This window comes from Sorex fumeus, unplaced genomic scaffold, assembly GCF_029834395.1.
Source record: "Sorex fumeus unplaced genomic scaffold, SorFum_2.1 ptg000002l, whole genome shotgun sequence".
In the NCBI taxonomy this organism is placed as follows: domain Eukaryota; kingdom Metazoa; phylum Chordata; class Mammalia; order Eulipotyphla; family Soricidae; genus Sorex; species Sorex fumeus.
This window is the reverse complement of record NW_026606059.1, coordinates 32,235,371-32,252,182: the sequence shown is the minus strand read 5'-3', so window position 1 is coordinate 32,252,182 and position 16,812 is coordinate 32,235,371. Positions and strand designations below refer to the sequence as shown.

Below are 16,812 nucleotides of genomic sequence, written 5' to 3'. Positions count from 1 at the left end.
GTGGCTCATGATAGGCCATTAAAGCTAAAACCTAAGAAGAATTAGCCATCCATTTTTTTTAAAAAAAAAAAGAGCATTTTTAGTAAAGAACATAGTGAGAAAAGTCTTAAAATCAGAAACAAAAATGTTCATGAAAAGAAAAGTACAAATTGTAGAATCCCTGTAATATTCCTCACTTGCTAGAACAAAGTACCATAGAAAAAAAAGTTCACTGGCTTTCATTTGAACCTTACTTCTCTCTATAAAAAAATGTAAATCTTTCAAAAAACATAAATCTGCAATGTAATTTGTATCCTTCATAAAATATACAAATTGAGGACCTACTACTGCGTATTAGGGCACTGCGTGGAGTCTATGGATAGTTAAAAATATGTAAAAGAGCTTAAAAACAGAGTCCCAGAGATAGTTCAAAGTCCTGCAGTATATGCAGAGACCCTGAGTTCGATCTCTGACACCACATGAGCACTGCTGTGGGTGGGTACCCAAGTAGGCACATGCAGCACTGAACCTTGAAGCCCACACAGCAGTCTAAACTTTAATTATAAGTAAAAGTATACTTAATAGTAACAAAAATAAAGATCAAGTTTAAGTATAGAAAAATGCATATACATTTATATAAGCACCTTCCAGAAAGGAGTCTGGCAAAAATTATCATCAAAGAGGAAAAATAACAGAGAAATTTCAAAACCAGGACCATTCATTTAGACAAAAATAATATAGTACTTTAACTTTCTTATATATACATATATGTATATATACATACAAGGGCTGGAGCAATAGAACAGCAGTAGGGCGTTTGCCTTACAAGCGGCCAACATGGCCGACCCGAGTTCGATTCCTCCGCCCCTCTTGGAGAGCCCGGCAAGCTACCGAGAGTATCTCGCCCGCACAGCAAAGCCTGGCAAGCTACCGGTGACGTATTAAATATGCCAAACACAGTAACAACAAGTCTCATGATGGAGACATTACTGGGCCCGCTCAAGAAAATCGATGATCAACGGGAGGACCGTGATATACATATATATAGATATATAAATGATAGCAGTGTGTGCTTTGTATGTTTTACATCTATTTAAAGAATAATTAAGAATATACATAAGGGTGAGGGAGATGGCTCAAAAAGCTAGAATACAAGGGGAAGACCTGGTTGCTCCCTGGCATAGCATGGTTTCCCAGTAACAACAGAAAAAGCTGCCATAGTTCCTTGCCAAGAATAGTTCCTCATCTGAGAGCTATTTTAGTCTATTTGTTAAAAGAAAATAGAATAGATGCAAAAACAATATACAAATTATAAAATACAACAGAGATAATAGATTACAACAATAAAAATCAAATACATTTCTTTTGTATAAGTGTAGATTTCCCTAAGATTGTTAGTGTACTGAACAATATAGAGACTATTAAGAAACACTTGAAAAGTGCAAATGTACTTAGCATATCATTGCTTGTGAGGAAAATACTTTTTAAACACATGAATATAACCGTCGCTCCCATGATTTGAATTATACCATAATTAAGACTAAATTTTCTAAACAAAAGTGAAAAAAATGAACTTTTGGAGATAATCTTTAGAGTAGTTTATTTCAGTATTATCATCTATTATCCTCTGGTTTTAAAGATATAATCCAATTTTTTTTTAAAAAAAATCTGTTCAAGGGGCTGGAGTGATAGTACAACAGGAAGGGCGGTTGCCTTTCAATGTGGTCAACCCTGGTTCGATCCCTGGAATCCCACATGGTTCCCCAAACCCTGCAAAGAATGATTCCTGAGCAAAAAGCCAGGAGAAAATAACAAACAAACAAACAAACAAATAGAAATCTGTTCAATTCAGATTCCATTCCAACTTAGTTTGTACAAGAAAAATGATATTCTGACAAGCTATAAATTGAAAAGTTTGCATCTGCCTGATCTGCAATGATGTGTAAGCATGATTTGGGGAGTAAATAAAGTTCATAAAATTTATTTATTGAGCAAACAATTGCTATATCATATTTTACTAAAAACAACATTTATCATGAGTAGTCCCAAAGATGCTATGTTATGGAGTCTAAATTTTAATTATAAGTAAAAGTATACTTAATAGTAACAAAAATAATGATCAAGTTTAAGTATAGAAAAATGCATATACATTTATGTAAGCACCTTCCAGGAAGGAGTTTGGCAATTTCTGCCCAACGATTTCCCAAGCGCTTATGTGCTTCATAGATGATCCTGTCCTCTTCTTCTGTCCAGGATGACTTCTTTACCTCGGGATTCAGATGATTATGCCATCGTTCTCTACACTGCTTGCCTATTCTTCCTTTTAAATGTTTTGCAATTAAAGACCATCTTTTTGGCCCATATTTCTGAACTAATTCAATAACCTAAAAAATAAAAAAAAAGATTAAATTTTGTGTGTATGTGTGTACAAGAATTTCTTTTGTGTACAAGTATTGAATTTCTATGTTGCACAATTGAAACTAATGGGGCGTTTTTTCGAAACTGTTTTATGTAAATTATCTCAATTAAAAAGCTTTACATTGGGCCGGAGAGATAGCACAGTGGGTAGGGCGTTTGCCATGCATGCGGCCAACCTGGGTTCAATCCCCGGCATCCCATATGGTCCCCTAAGCACCGCTTAGGGAGTAATTCCTGAGTGCAAAGCCAGGAGTAACCCCTGAGCATTGCTGGGTGTGACCCAAAAAGCAAAAAAAAAAAAAAAGTTTTACATTAAGAGAATCTTAAAATACAACTACTGAGTTATGTTTTTTAATGTGTTCTATACAAACTACAACTATAATTTCTTAAAAATTCCATAAATGGGGGCCAGGGAGATAGTACAGAGGGCAAGGAACTTGCCTTGCAGACAGCCAACCTAGGTTTGATCCCAAGTATCCTATATGGTCCCCTGAGTCCACCAGGAGTAATTCCTGAGTGCAAAGCCAGGACTAGTCCCTGAGCACCATCAGGTGTGACCCAAATCAAACAAATTAAAAAAAAACACGAAAACAATATAAGGGGCTAATAACAAAATATATAAAACATCCACAAGATTCAACTTCAAATAAACAATTTGATTTTATAATGGGCAAAGAGAATCTGAATAAACATATTTCCAAAAAAGAATGCAGCTGGTCCACAGGTATGATTCTCAACATTATTAACTGTCAGAAAAATGAAAATGCAAATCCAAACCACAATGAGATAGTATCTCACATCTGTTAGAATGGCTATTATTTAAAAAATAAGAAATAACAAGTGTTGGCAAGGATGTGAAGTAAAGTTAACATTTGTGCAATGGTGATGAGAATGTAAATTGGTGCAATCATTATAGAAGCCAGAATGAAGGTTCTTTTTTAAAAAATTAAAAATAGGGCCCAGAGAGATAATACGTGAGTAAGGCACTGCTTTGCACATGGTCAACCCAGGTTCATTCCCCAGCACCACATATGGTCCTGTGAATCTCACCAGGAGGGATCCCTGAACACAGAGCCAGGAGTAAGAGCTGAGCACCACAGGATGTGGCCCAAATCCAAAAATAAATTAAAAATAGAACTATCATATGACCCAGTAATTTCACTTCTGGATATTTATTGAACACTAATTCAAAATATATCTATAGCCCTAAAAGAAATATCTGAACACCCAAGGTCACTGGAGCATTATTTATAATAGCTAAGTCATGGAAACAAAATAAGTTTTTATCTTTAATGAGTAAAGAAATTGTGGTATGTACTCAACATGTATATAAAATTGTACATGCAACCCAACAATTCAGCAATTAAAAAAGAAAAAATTTCACTATTTGTGACAACATAGATGGAGAAGGGCATTGTGCTAAGTGAAATGTCAAATATAAAAAGAAAACACTCTATGATCTCACTTATATCTCACTTATATGTCATATTTAAAAACTGAAACAAAAAAATCTCATAGAGTGTATACTGGTTATTGTCAAAGGAAAGTGGTAAGAGAGGGTAGGAGAAATGGGTGAAGGGATTAAATAGTACAAAATTCCATTTATAAATAAATTTTGGGGATACATTATATAGCAAAAGCACTATCGTTACCAGCACAAATATTGCATATTTAAAAGTTTTTAATAATAGGATAAATTTTCAAAGTTTTCATCACCAGAAAAAAATTTAACTAGGTATAATGATGGATATTGATTTAGACTTATGTAACTATTTTTCAAAAAATAAAAATACCAAATAATTATGCCTGGCAAGCTACCGAGAGTATCCCACCCGCATGGCAGAGACTGGCAAGCTCCCCGTGGCTTATTCAATATGCCAAAAACAGTAACAACAAGTCTCACAATGGAGATATTACTGGTACCTGCTCGAGAAAATTGATGAACAACGGGAGGGGGGTGCTACAGTGCTATACATGAAATTAATGTTATATGTTAACTATCTAAATTTTTTAAAATGTATTATAAAGAAAATAAGCTATTCCTCCTCCACAGTAAAAATAAAGAATATGAATATGTTACCCTCTGATCTTCTTCCTTAGTCCATGGACCCTTTATCAATTCTGGGTTTAAAACTTTCTGCCACCGATGCTGGCACTGAAAATCAGAACGGTTCTGAAAAAAGTTAGACAATTTTGTTATTGAATAACTGTCTTCAAGAAAGCAAATGAACCCAAACTTATGTCATTCAATCTTAAGAAGAATAAGACCTTCAATACCCTTAAATATGTACTATTTCTTTTATATATATCTGAGGCCCAATTTTTTTTAATTGAAATCAATGGCATGGCTTAAACCATAGATTAAAAACAGAGGTTAGACCAATAGATAAAAACAGGGGTCAGAGCGATAATACATTAGGTACGGCACTTGCTATGCACATAACTGACCAGGGTTCCATCCTGGGCACCCCATATAGTTCCCCATAATCATTAAATCAAAGTTTAAAAATACTATATGTGTGTGTGTGTATACACTATATGTGTGTGTACGTACAGTTCAGCAACACATTATCCTATCCAATTAAAAAAGTTCTAATGCTCTCAAGAGAGAGAAAGGGAAAAAAAAGTTCTAATGGCATATAGACTTAGTGACTACTATGTAGTATCTCATTTTCAGGACCATGATGTAGCTTAGTGGTCAAACATGTGCCCTGCATGAGTAAAGCGGCTCTTGTTGAATCCCCAGTACATTAAAAAAAATAAAACAAAAACAAAAAACCAAGCAACTCAGTTATTTTTTAACTGATTTCTTTAAAGTTATCAGGTTGTTCCTGATTATCCTTATAGTATTTCTCTGTTGTTATTTGTAGTTCTACCACATAAGTTAAACTAATAAAATGAATATAAATTAAGCTTCCTTTGGTTGGATACCTGCTAAATATCAGGAATGGAACCAAACATATGTAATAATGCTATAAAAATAAATATTGTTATTTACATACTTTGGATAAGGAAGCTGAATAATATTTCTAAAATCACAAGTCTTATAGAGCTGATATAACTCAGACTGACTTCCAACATTTAAGTAATTTAAATTATTGAATTAAAAAATTAAATAATTCCAAAATTTGATCTCAATTTATTGGTTATGTTGAAAGTAATTATAATCACATGAAAAGAGAAATTCAAATGGTTTCTAATGTCCTAAACAGTCAATACAGAATTTCAAATGAGATTTGTGAAATATAAAGTAACATAATAGGAGAATAACACCTAAGGATAGTAGAGATAAAGGCCAGGAGAATTACCCCATGGCTTGAAAGTCAATCTCACGTGCTGGGGGAAAAGGCAGGTGGGATGGAGAAGAGATCACTAAGTAAATGATGATTGGCGGGATCACTTGGGATGGTAAATGCATGCTGAAAGTAGACAATGGACCAAACATGATGACTGCTTAGTGCCAATATTGCAAACCATAACTCCCAAAAGGAGAGAGAGTAGGAGGGAATGTGTCTATCACAGGGGCAGGGGTGGGGGTGGTGGGAGGGATGCTGGGAACATTGGTGGTAGAGAATGGGCACTGGTGGAGGGATGGGTACTTGAACATTGTATGAAACGCAAGCATGAAAATTTGTAAGCCTGTAACTCACGGTCATTCATTAAGATAAAAAAAATTAAATTAAATTTTAAATGGGAATAAGAATATGTAGCAGTATAACTGAAAATATTCTGTAAATTATCTTTCCCTGGAGGTCTAGTGGTTAGGATTTGGCACTCTCAGTAAACTGTAAAATTACACAGCAATGAATATGATAATAATCATAATTTTTTAATTACCAATTTAAAATGTTAGCATTAGATGACAAAAATTTTAACTGAGATTTTGATTTTATTAATTAGCTTTCAGAATATTTAAATATACTTGTCTCAAAAAGCCTGGAGAGATAGCCCAGGGGGTAGGGCATTTGCCTTGCACGTGGCTGACCCGAGTTCAATTCTTCCGCCCCTCTCAAAGAGCCCGGCTAGCTACAGAGAGTATCTTGCCCATACGGCAAAGCCTGGCAAGCTACCCGTGCCGTATTCGATATGCCAAACACAGTAACAATAAGTTTCACAGTGGAGACGTTACTGGGCCTGCTCGAGCAAATCGATGAACAACGGGAGGACAGTGACAGTGACAGTGTCTCAAAAAAATTTTTTTAAGGTTTTTGGGCAATACTCAAAAGTACTCACCACATACTCCTCGTTCTGTGCTCAGTGATCACTCCTAGTGGTGCTTGGGGACTGTGTGTGGTGCTGCGGATCAAACTTCAATCATGTGCAAGGCAAGTCCCTTAACCTTAGTACTATATGGTCCTTTGGCTGTTTAATTGAGGCCCACCCAGGTTTTTGGATTCATGGGAGGATGTGGTCACACTGACCCAGTTCTGGGGGTCTGGTGCTGTCTTACATCACTTGAGATCTCTGTTCTAGATCACTTGAGATCTAACAAGACCACCTCAGCAGCACCCAAGGGAACATGTGGTACTAAGGATCTAACTCAGAGGGTCACATATGTTAAGCACGAGCTCCTCTGTTTGAGATATTTCTTCAAATCCCTCTCAAAATGTTTTGACATTTATCACAAAAACTTGTAAAGTCCTACCCAAACTTATGATTTTGTTTTAAAGGCCACTGAATAAATAAACTCCTTAAAAAAATTGGGCTTTTTAACTCAATTGGCAACTAACTGAACAAAATGTTTATTAGAAAATCAAAATCTAAAATAATATAAATATCACAGTCACGGTCATGGTCCACCCGTTGTTCATCAATTTGCTCGAGCAGGCCCAGTAACATCTCCATCATGAGACTTCTTGTTACTGTGTTTGGCATATCGAATACGTCATGGGGAGCTTGCCAGGTTTTGCCGTGCAGGTGATATACTCTTGGTAGCTTGCCGGGCTCTCCGAGAGGGGCAGAGGAATAGAACTCGGGTCGGCCATGTTGGCTGCTTGCAAGGCAAACGCCCTACCGCTGTGCTATTTGAAAAATTGAAAATTTATACCAAATGTCTAAATGAGCACTTCTCAATCAAAGGCTATGGCTCCCTATGCACCCACAGGATATTTCAAGGGGGCCATAGGTGAAAAATCACATAAATGATGGGACCAGAGAAATAGTACAGCAGGTAGGGCACTTGCCTTGTCTGGGAAAATACTGGGTTTGATACTCGGCATCTCATATGGTCCACCAAGCACCATCAGGAGTAATTCCTGAGTTCAGAAACAGGAGTAATCCCTGAGCATCACCAGGTGTGGTCCAAAAAGAGACATTTTTTAAAAAATCACAAAAACTAGGGATCATGGTATGAGTCTTGAGGCCAACTGGTGAGGAAAGCAGGGCCACAGAAAGAATACAAGGTAAGGAAAAGGTTGAGAAACATTGATCTATGTTAGAATGATCAAGCTCCACTTACTTGAAGATGACTAGCAATGAGAGTCCAATCATCAGTTCCATGTTGTTCAACCAACTTCTTTAACTTATCATCCTATTGAAACAAATACAAAAATTAAAGCCTTTCCCTCACCCTAGTTCATTATCCCTTAACACAGATAACTCTCCCAATGCTTTTATATCTGGCAACCATTTTTGAAAGGACCAAATCACTATACTGCTTCTATTAGTCCTGTTATCAATTCAATCCATGTGTCTGGCTTAAAAAAAATAATGTGCTAAAAATTATTTGATTAACAACTTTTCTCATTTTCTGTTTTTAAAAAATCTTTCATACCTATACCATAACAAATCAATAAATACAATTATGCTACTAGTAAACTTTACTATATAATTACCTCATCTCTTGTCCATTTTACTCTGTTCCAGAGTTTTTTCAATCCTTTTTGCTGTGGTACTTCATAATCATGATCAGCATATTGAAGGTCATCATCCTCATCCTCACTAATTAAAAACACATACACACAATTGTGAAACCCAGAATATTATTTAACTTTTCAAATTAAACTTGTGACTAAGATATGAGTGAAGAAGCCACTCAAACTAAAATATTAACTCAAATGAGATTATTCAAAACATCATTTGATTGTTTGTCCCCAAGGAGGGACAGAGGATATAGTTCAATACAGAGTTCTTACATAGGACATATTAGGCCCTAGGTTTGACTGCTGGCACAAAAATTTAAAAACAAAATTAAGGATCAGGGATGTGGCTCAAGTGCATACTTGCATATGCAAAACCTTAGATTTAATCCTCAGTACTGCACAGCCCCTGAACATGGTTGGTGGTGGTCCCCAAAACAATTCTTTAAAATAAAAGAGAGAATTAAAGCCATACAATAAAGAAGAGTATAATTCTTGACATGAAGAGAAGGGGTTGAAAATGCCAGCAGGGTCTTTTATGTCACATTAAGGAGTTTGCCTTTGTTCCCACCTTTAGCCTAGAAAGTTAAAGGACTTTAAATAAATAAATGAATGCCATGTACTTGTGTCTCAGAAAATTCCTGGGCTTCTAAAATCACAGAAAAAAAATCACAAAAATCACTGCTTTTTGTGATGAGGGATCATAGTATGAGTCTTGGGGCCAACTGGTGAGGAAAGCAGGGCCACAGAAAGAATACAAGGAAAAGGTTCAGAAAAATCATTTGAGAAAAAAAAGATTAAAAAAAGGTCCTTAGGTCAACCACACATACTAAGGAAAAGGAAGCTCAGATAAAGAGGGGAACACCAAATAAAGGTGTTGGGAGGACCCTCCCAGGATGGGAGAAGCATGCTGAAAGTAGACTATAGACCAAACATGATTGCCACTCAATGTTTCTTTTGCAAACCACAACACCCAAAAGGAGAGAGAGAACAGAGGGGAATGCCCTGCCACAGAGTCAGGGTGGGGTGGGGGAGATGGGGGGGTGGGAGGGATACTGGGATGCATGGTGGTGGGAAGTGGGCACTGGTGGAGGGATGGTATTTGATCATTGTATGATTGAAACCCAAGCACAAAAATGTGTAAGTCTGCAACTGTACCTCATGATGTCTCACTATTAAAAAAATTTTTTAAAGGTAAAAGGTAAAGGCCCTCCCGTTGATCGTCGATTTGCTCGAGCGGGCCCAGTAACGTCTCCATTGGAGACTTTGTTGTTACTGTGTCTGGCATATCGAATACTCTCGGTAGCTTGCCGGGCTCTCCGAGAGGGGCGGAGGAATCGAACTCGGGTCGGCCATGTTGGCCGCTTGTAAGGCGAACGCCCTACCCGCTGTGCTATCGCTCCAAAAAAAGAATATTAATGATAAAAAAAGGTCCTTAATCTTTCACAATAACAAGTAATTAAATGCTTCCACATATTTTAACATTTGGGGGGAGATGTTTTTAAAATATTTATTTTTATTATAATTTATGTAAAATGTTTATGATAGTTTAAATTTTATTTGTTCTAGTTTGGGGACCACACCAAACCAGCAGTGTTTGGTGGCTACTCTTCTAGCTCTGTTCTCAAGCTGTTCTCAGACTGTTCTCAGACTGTTCTCACACTCAGTGCTTGGGTCTGAGCTGCCTACATGCAAACTGTCTGCTCTTCCTGTTGAACTGTATCTTAAGCTTCTAGTGGTATTTTTAACAGGCCATTTCTTCTTCTATTGTGCCTTTTAAGGGCTATGCTTTATGCTTTAGCATTAAAAATAATTGAAGCAATTATATCCAGGTCAAAAAATAACTGATCTATTAATATCACCATCAAGAAAAGGTAAAACATACATAAATAATTAGAATGTATATATATAGATGAAGATATAAATAAACTGTTGTGAAACAGAAGACTTGAAAAAATGAAAAAAACATATAGACCACATTATTTCATAGGAAAAAAATTATTAAAGATGTCCATTCTCCCTAAGTTTATTCACTAATTTAAATCAAATAAATAAAAACATGGATAGATTTTTCTGGGGTATTAAATAAGTGTATTCCATAATCCATTTGAGAAAATTAACAATTATGGTCAGAAAATTTCTAAAAAATAATATTGGAAGAATAAGTGGTACCCAATATAAAAAATATAAGTAAAAATAATAGTATTGATACATAAATACATACACAAACCAATAGAATCAAACATTTAGGGGAGAAAAAAATCCAACTGAGAATTTTATATAATAACAAAACAAATCAATAAATAAATGGTATTGATAGGTTGTTTTGAGTTTTTTGGTGTGTTCAGAAATTGCTCCTGGCTCTGTACTCAGGGAAACCAATGAAATGCCAGGGATTGAACCCTGGTCTGAGACGTGCACAGCAAGCACACTATCATTCCAGACCCAAGACAAATAGCTATTTTTTAATGGAAAATTTCTTCTATTATGCCTTTTCAGCAGCTATGTTTTATACTTTACCACTAAAGCTCAAGGGGCCAAAGTGGTAGTACAGCAGGTAGGGCATTTGCCTTGTACACAGCCAACCCAGGTTCGATCACCAGCATCCCATATGATCCTCCCAAGCACTGCCAAGAGTAATTCCTGAACACCATCAGGTGTGAATCCCCCCCAAAAAATCAAAGAACAAAATAAAGCTCAATTCCTACAGGGACAGCAGTGGAGTGTCTTGAGGGCTTGTCCCTTTGCACACCAATAGGAGAAATCTTAACATTATTGTAACTATGTTACCTAAAGTATAATTTAAAAAATAACTAAAGATGAATATATCTAGAACGCCATTATCAAACAGAATTATAATGCAAGGCACATATGAATTTCCTAGTAGTCATTTAAATAAATGGAAAAACACAAAACTAATTCAATAGTACTCAATTCAATATATAAAATTTGCCATTTCAACATGTAATCAATATAATAATAAAAGAATTTACTTTCCATTTTCTTACTAAAGTCTTCAAAATAGTATTTTATTTTATGGTTAAGTATTTTATAGTCACATATTTGAAGAGCTCAACAGTCACTTCTAGCTTTCATTTCTGTCTTACTGGGCACAGCACATCAAGAAGACAACAGGGTACATGGATATTGGGCTCAGGTAAAAGGTCAAGGGAAGACACACATTTTTGGTAATTACTAGTATTCTGGGAATGTTACTCATGAGAGCACAACGTTCCAGAAAAGAGGTCAGGCCTTTCTGATAAAATGAATGAAATGATTTGGAGTAGACAAAAGAGTAAATCAAATCATGAGAACCTAAAAATAAGATAAGTCAAAATTTATTTAAATGTTCTAAGTATCAGGCATTATGTCAGTTTATGAAATTTCTCTCTTAAAACCCCACAACTAAGAGAACTCTAAGAGAACACCAGTATATTATTGTAGTTTCTTGTACAGGTTATACCAAACATCTCATTACTAAACTCCAAAACCTACTGCTCAACCACTATTACTACTATATACTAGAAAAACCAAAGAAAGAGAAAACAAGAAGCTGGAAGATTACAAAGACAAGTCTCAAATTCTGAAATTAGAACAAAGTTCTAGTTCTAACTTAACTGTTCACTTTGCATCCAAAGCATATATTAACCTTCCAAAGGATCTATTTATAAAATTGCTGCAGATTCCTCTTATTTCAAAATCAGAATACCTCCTACCTTAAAGCTCTGCTTTAGGACAGAATTAAGTGGGGGAAAAAAGTAAAAAACAATTCACAGCACATGACATGGAGAGGTGGTTCAATATTAATATGTGCATAAGCTAACTGCCTAATAGTATTCAAGGTTATTTTTGCTTTCCTACATTTTACTCTTTCAAAAATTCATTCTGATTTCAAATAGCAAAAGTTTTGACGACTTAATCTTACTATGATATATTTAAGATTCTGTAGCTAGTTCTTAATATATAAATAACATATATTCCAATAGTATAAAACTAAAAACTAATAAAGGCATAGATTTAACATATACTGTTTATAGATACTTTGCAGAGGTTTGAAAGTTCCCTTCTCACTTTCACAGGGTTAAAATTCTTTGTAACAAACTAATCTAAGCCACTAAGGTTCCATAATTCTCTACCTATGCTATTTAGCTGCTTCTTTAGTCAAAGTACTTCAGCATTCCAAAGTGCTCATCTTAAAATAAGCATCTATTTGTTATACTCAGTTCCATCTGCCTTATACTCGAATTTCGAATTATGCCAAATATTAAAGTTTAATAAAAATATATTTTTTGCTCTCATAAATATCACCTAATTATCCCAGAATGAATTGTTAAATTGGAGATCCAATGAGAATTTTAAGACTGATAAGTCAAAATAAAATACCATTCTGAAGCCTACTGTTCAATTTGTACATACTCATACTTATGGCATCTACCCTTCCTCATAATCTTTTTTTTTCTTTTTGGGTCACGCCTTTCCATACACAGGGGTTACTCCTGGCTCTGAACTCAGGAATTACTCCTGGTGGTGCTCAGGGGATCATATGGGATGCTGGGAATCGAACCCAAGTCGGCTGCGTGCAAGGCAAACGCCCTACCCGCTGTGCTACCACTCTAGCCCCTACCCTTCCTCATAATCTATATGACTTACTAACCTTCTCATTCAAATAATAAGCTCAGGATTGAAATATCATATGTAAAATTTTGCCTCACAGCACCAACCAGTACAGGTCACTCAATTACTGGTAAGACTAATAACATTCCCCATACTCTTTCCAAGTACTTAGTATTCCAACATTCCAAAATTTCCCCACTTCCTTCCAACGCAATCAAAACTTCCACCTCCTCATAAGTTGGTGTCAAGTGACTATGAGAGAAAAATCAAAACAAAACACCTATTTTAACAAATAGAAAATGGCCTCTAACGAGAGGTAAAAAGGCATTCTATTTATTTAAAAGGACTTTCAAGACAAGAGTGCATCCTAATTGATAATGAAGCAGAACCTGCAGAAACTTTTTTTTTAATAACTGCTAGAAGAGTTCAGTGGGCTGTCTCCTAACTTTTCCTTCAACTGCTTCCAGCAAGAACAACTTCCTGCCATTCCACATAGCTCTTAAGTGGTGCTTTTCACAAATTCCCTTTTATTTTCCTTCACATTCTAATAGCTTACAATATACTGTCTTAAGATTTTAGATTACTTCTAGGGCAGAAGAGATAACTCAAAAAGCTGAGCCTGTGAAAAGCATACTTTGCAGATGCTTGAGGTTTGGGAATGAAGCTCCAGAAGCACAAGGTCCGCTACCATAACAGAAGCAAACCCCTGCATACCCCCTTTCCTCTACCCAGTTGGAAGTAATCCAAGCACTGCCAAATTTGTCCCCAAAACAAAAATTAGGTTGCTCTAAATAAAAATTCTAGTGACCTTCATATATCTTGAAAACTCACAAAAATATCATCACCTCTAATTTGTATAAAATTTACCTTAAGATTGCTATTAAAGTATTTTAATGAATCAAAAAAATTTAGTAGAAAAAGCAACGAGTTCTTCTCCTGAGAATCTGTCCACTGACTAAAATTCTACTTTATTATTTTTTACTGTAGTTTTAGTTAACACGGTTACAATGAAATCAACTTCTGCCTCACCTTTTAACCGCATTTGTGAGAAATGTCTATTTCTACATGCGATTTCACTGTTTTGCATCAGCAAGGGCATTAGTTTCAGTTAGATAGCTCTGTCAATGTTCAAGAAACTGGGTTTTCTTGAATAGGTGAATGTGAAGGCAGATTAAAGTAGAATTCTTAGAATCTTCTCTCTACCACTGGGACTTTCCCAGAGTCTATCAACTTAGCTAGTTTTGGCACTAAGCTATTTCAATATTATTTAAAAGGTTGTTGAAAGGATGATGTAACTTTTAAATATGTGAGAAAAAATATCTAGAAGCAGAGGATGCAGGAGAATGTTTACAATGTGCAGAGGAAGAGGGTAAAGGATAAAAACCCTACAAAAAACAACAATGAAAAAGACACTTAGCAGTGAAACAGTCCCATTGCTAGCTCTTTACTTTGGAGAGTGCCCTGCATTTCAGCCTGAGATATTTTTACTCTTTACTCTTTCCCCTCTGAGAAGTCCTAGCCCTCTCCTTCCTCTCACCCTGTCCTATCTTCCTCTAATAAAATGTCTCTAAATAGAACTTTTTTTTTTTTTTTTGCTTTTTGGGTCACACCCTGCGATGCAAAAGGTTACTCCTGGTTTGAACTCAGAAATTACTCCTAGATCAGGGGACCATATTGGATGCTGGGAATCGAACCTGGGTTGGCCGCATGCATGGCAAACGCCCTACCCACTGTGCTATCGCTCCAGCCCCACTATTTTATTTTTTTGAAAAACAAACATTGTTTAATAATGGTTAGACACCATCAAAATGAACTTGCTACATTTTTTTCTGCAATCAATAATGACACACGTAATAAATAAAATCAATTTCCTGCTTATCCTACTCAGTAAATAAATAATTTCTAGTTTAGGGTGATCAGAAGACAAGAAAACAGGTCTTATTTCTTCTCCAGTCACAAAGCATTAACAGAAGATGAATTTGGTCTCTGAACTTTCTACCCAGACTTGATTTCCAGAAATATCTGCCAGTTTTACTTTCTAAGCCAAAGAAAACTATTTCTACTATAACAAATACTTAAGCTAAGTACTAAATCCAAATAGAAAAAAATTTATAGATTATGAACAAGGTGACTGGGGTAATTATTAACCAATGTAAGCACATACACAGACAAAAATACTTTGACTCAAAATAAGCTAGAAAAATAGGAGCAATTTTACTCGAGTATGTACTAGCAGAAGGTGATCACTGTAACTTTCACTGTGAAATAATAAAATAGTCACATTTCACAATATTAAGATAAAATATTGGGAAAAATTCAATTTTATTTGGGGGGTTGTAGGGTTAAGTAAACATGTTTTCTAGCAAATGGCTACAGTTCACACCCAAGACCTATTTTAAAGAACACTAATTATGTAATCTAAAATGAACAAAATGAATAAAAGGAGGTATTTAGAAAAAGATCTTGAGAATTTAAATCTTTCTTACTTAAAAAGAAAGTACTTTGGGGCTGGAGCACAAAGGGAGGGTGTTTGTCTTGCACACAGTCGACCCGGGTTCGATTTCCAGCATTCCATATGGTCCCCTGAGCACCGCCTGGAGTAATTCCTGAGTGCATGAGCCAGGAGTAGCCCCTGTGCATCACCGGGTGTGACCCAAAAACAAAACAAAAATTTAAAAAAAAAGTAGTTTGAAATAGATCAGAACTATAAAATTTGCTTTAATAAAATCTCTTTTAGTTATTTTTAACTACAAAAGGTATCAAGCCTACAATAAATACATTTTATTATATTTTCTTAATGAGGTACCTGATTTTTAAAATCCAATCAAGTTCAAAATATGAAAATTAATCAAACTGATTTAATGAAAGTGAAATTAGGCCACCCAGTGGTTAATATGATGTACTGCACCCACTAATAGCTTTCTTCATCTACACTGAATTAGCATCACTAGTAAAATTAATTTGACTTTTTTTAACCATTATTAATAGCAACTGAAATAAATGCTGAAGGAAGTTCTACCTATCTATAACAAAAATGATTTTTATTTCATTAGTGTATGTTTATTTTAAAATAAGAAAAAGATTATGAAAGGGTTGAAAATCAGATTTATATTAAAAATTGTAATCATCTTATAGACAATAAAATCCTAACCCCTTATATCAATAGGTGAAAAACTGGAATACTTATATTACCTGCTTTATTAAAATAATAATGCTTGTTAATTCATGGATGATTAAAAAATCTTTTTTCATATGTCAGTAATCTATAATAATTTCCATATTGGAGTAACATAGTAAAACTGTTTCCTTCACATATCCCATTGAAAAATATCTACCAATTCAAGAGTTAGCTAGTTTTTATCTTTTCAGTTTAGTCACAGATCATCTCACCTGTAAACACCTGACTGACTCTGTTGTTACTTAACTAGACTTCTAGTTCCTAAGTAATATCTTTATTTTATTCTCTTTTTTTTTGGTGAAATAAGAAATTTTTATTGAAACTTATTTTCAATAAGGTTTTTGTATTTATAAAGGAAGAAATGTGTGTTCAAAAGAGAACATGGGCTTCTCCAGAGTAGAAACAGGCAAGCAAAGAAACACAGAGACAAGGAAGCGAGATGCATAATTCAAGGAACAGCAGCTTGAACAGCAAGCCCAAAGTAACATTTTGTAGTACTTATTTTTAAGAGTAGAACTGTGCAGAATTGACTTTTATTTAGGCTTGGATTTGAATTTTTTGATTCTGGGACTCACACATGAACTCTACCACTGACTTATCTTTAAGAAGAAATTACTTTTGAAATATAAATACAGGGGCTGGAGCGATAGTACAGTGGATAGGGTGTTTGCCTTGCACACGACTAACCCAGGTTTGATTCCCAGCATCCCATATGGTTCCCCAGCACCGCCAGGAGTAATTCCTGAGTGCAAAGCCAGGAGTAAC

At 35.3% G+C, this 16,812-nt stretch overlaps 1 protein-coding gene across 1 annotated transcript in view; it reads right to left on the bottom strand.

Moving 5' to 3' along the window:
• The window catches only part of MYBL1 (MYB proto-oncogene like 1), a 43,615-nt gene that overhangs the window by 23,109 nt on the left and 3,694 nt on the right, over positions 1-16,812 (bottom strand). Inside the window, exons 2-5 of the mRNA XM_056109934.1 lie at positions 8,232-8,337; positions 7,856-7,927; positions 4,478-4,570; positions 2,143-2,363 (exon numbers count right to left, since the gene is read on the bottom strand). Of these exons, the coding sequence (XP_055965909.1) occupies positions 2,143-2,363; positions 4,478-4,570; positions 7,856-7,927; positions 8,232-8,337 (492 nt within the window). The remainder of the gene's footprint in view (positions 1-2,142; positions 2,364-4,477; positions 4,571-7,855; positions 7,928-8,231; positions 8,338-16,812) is intronic.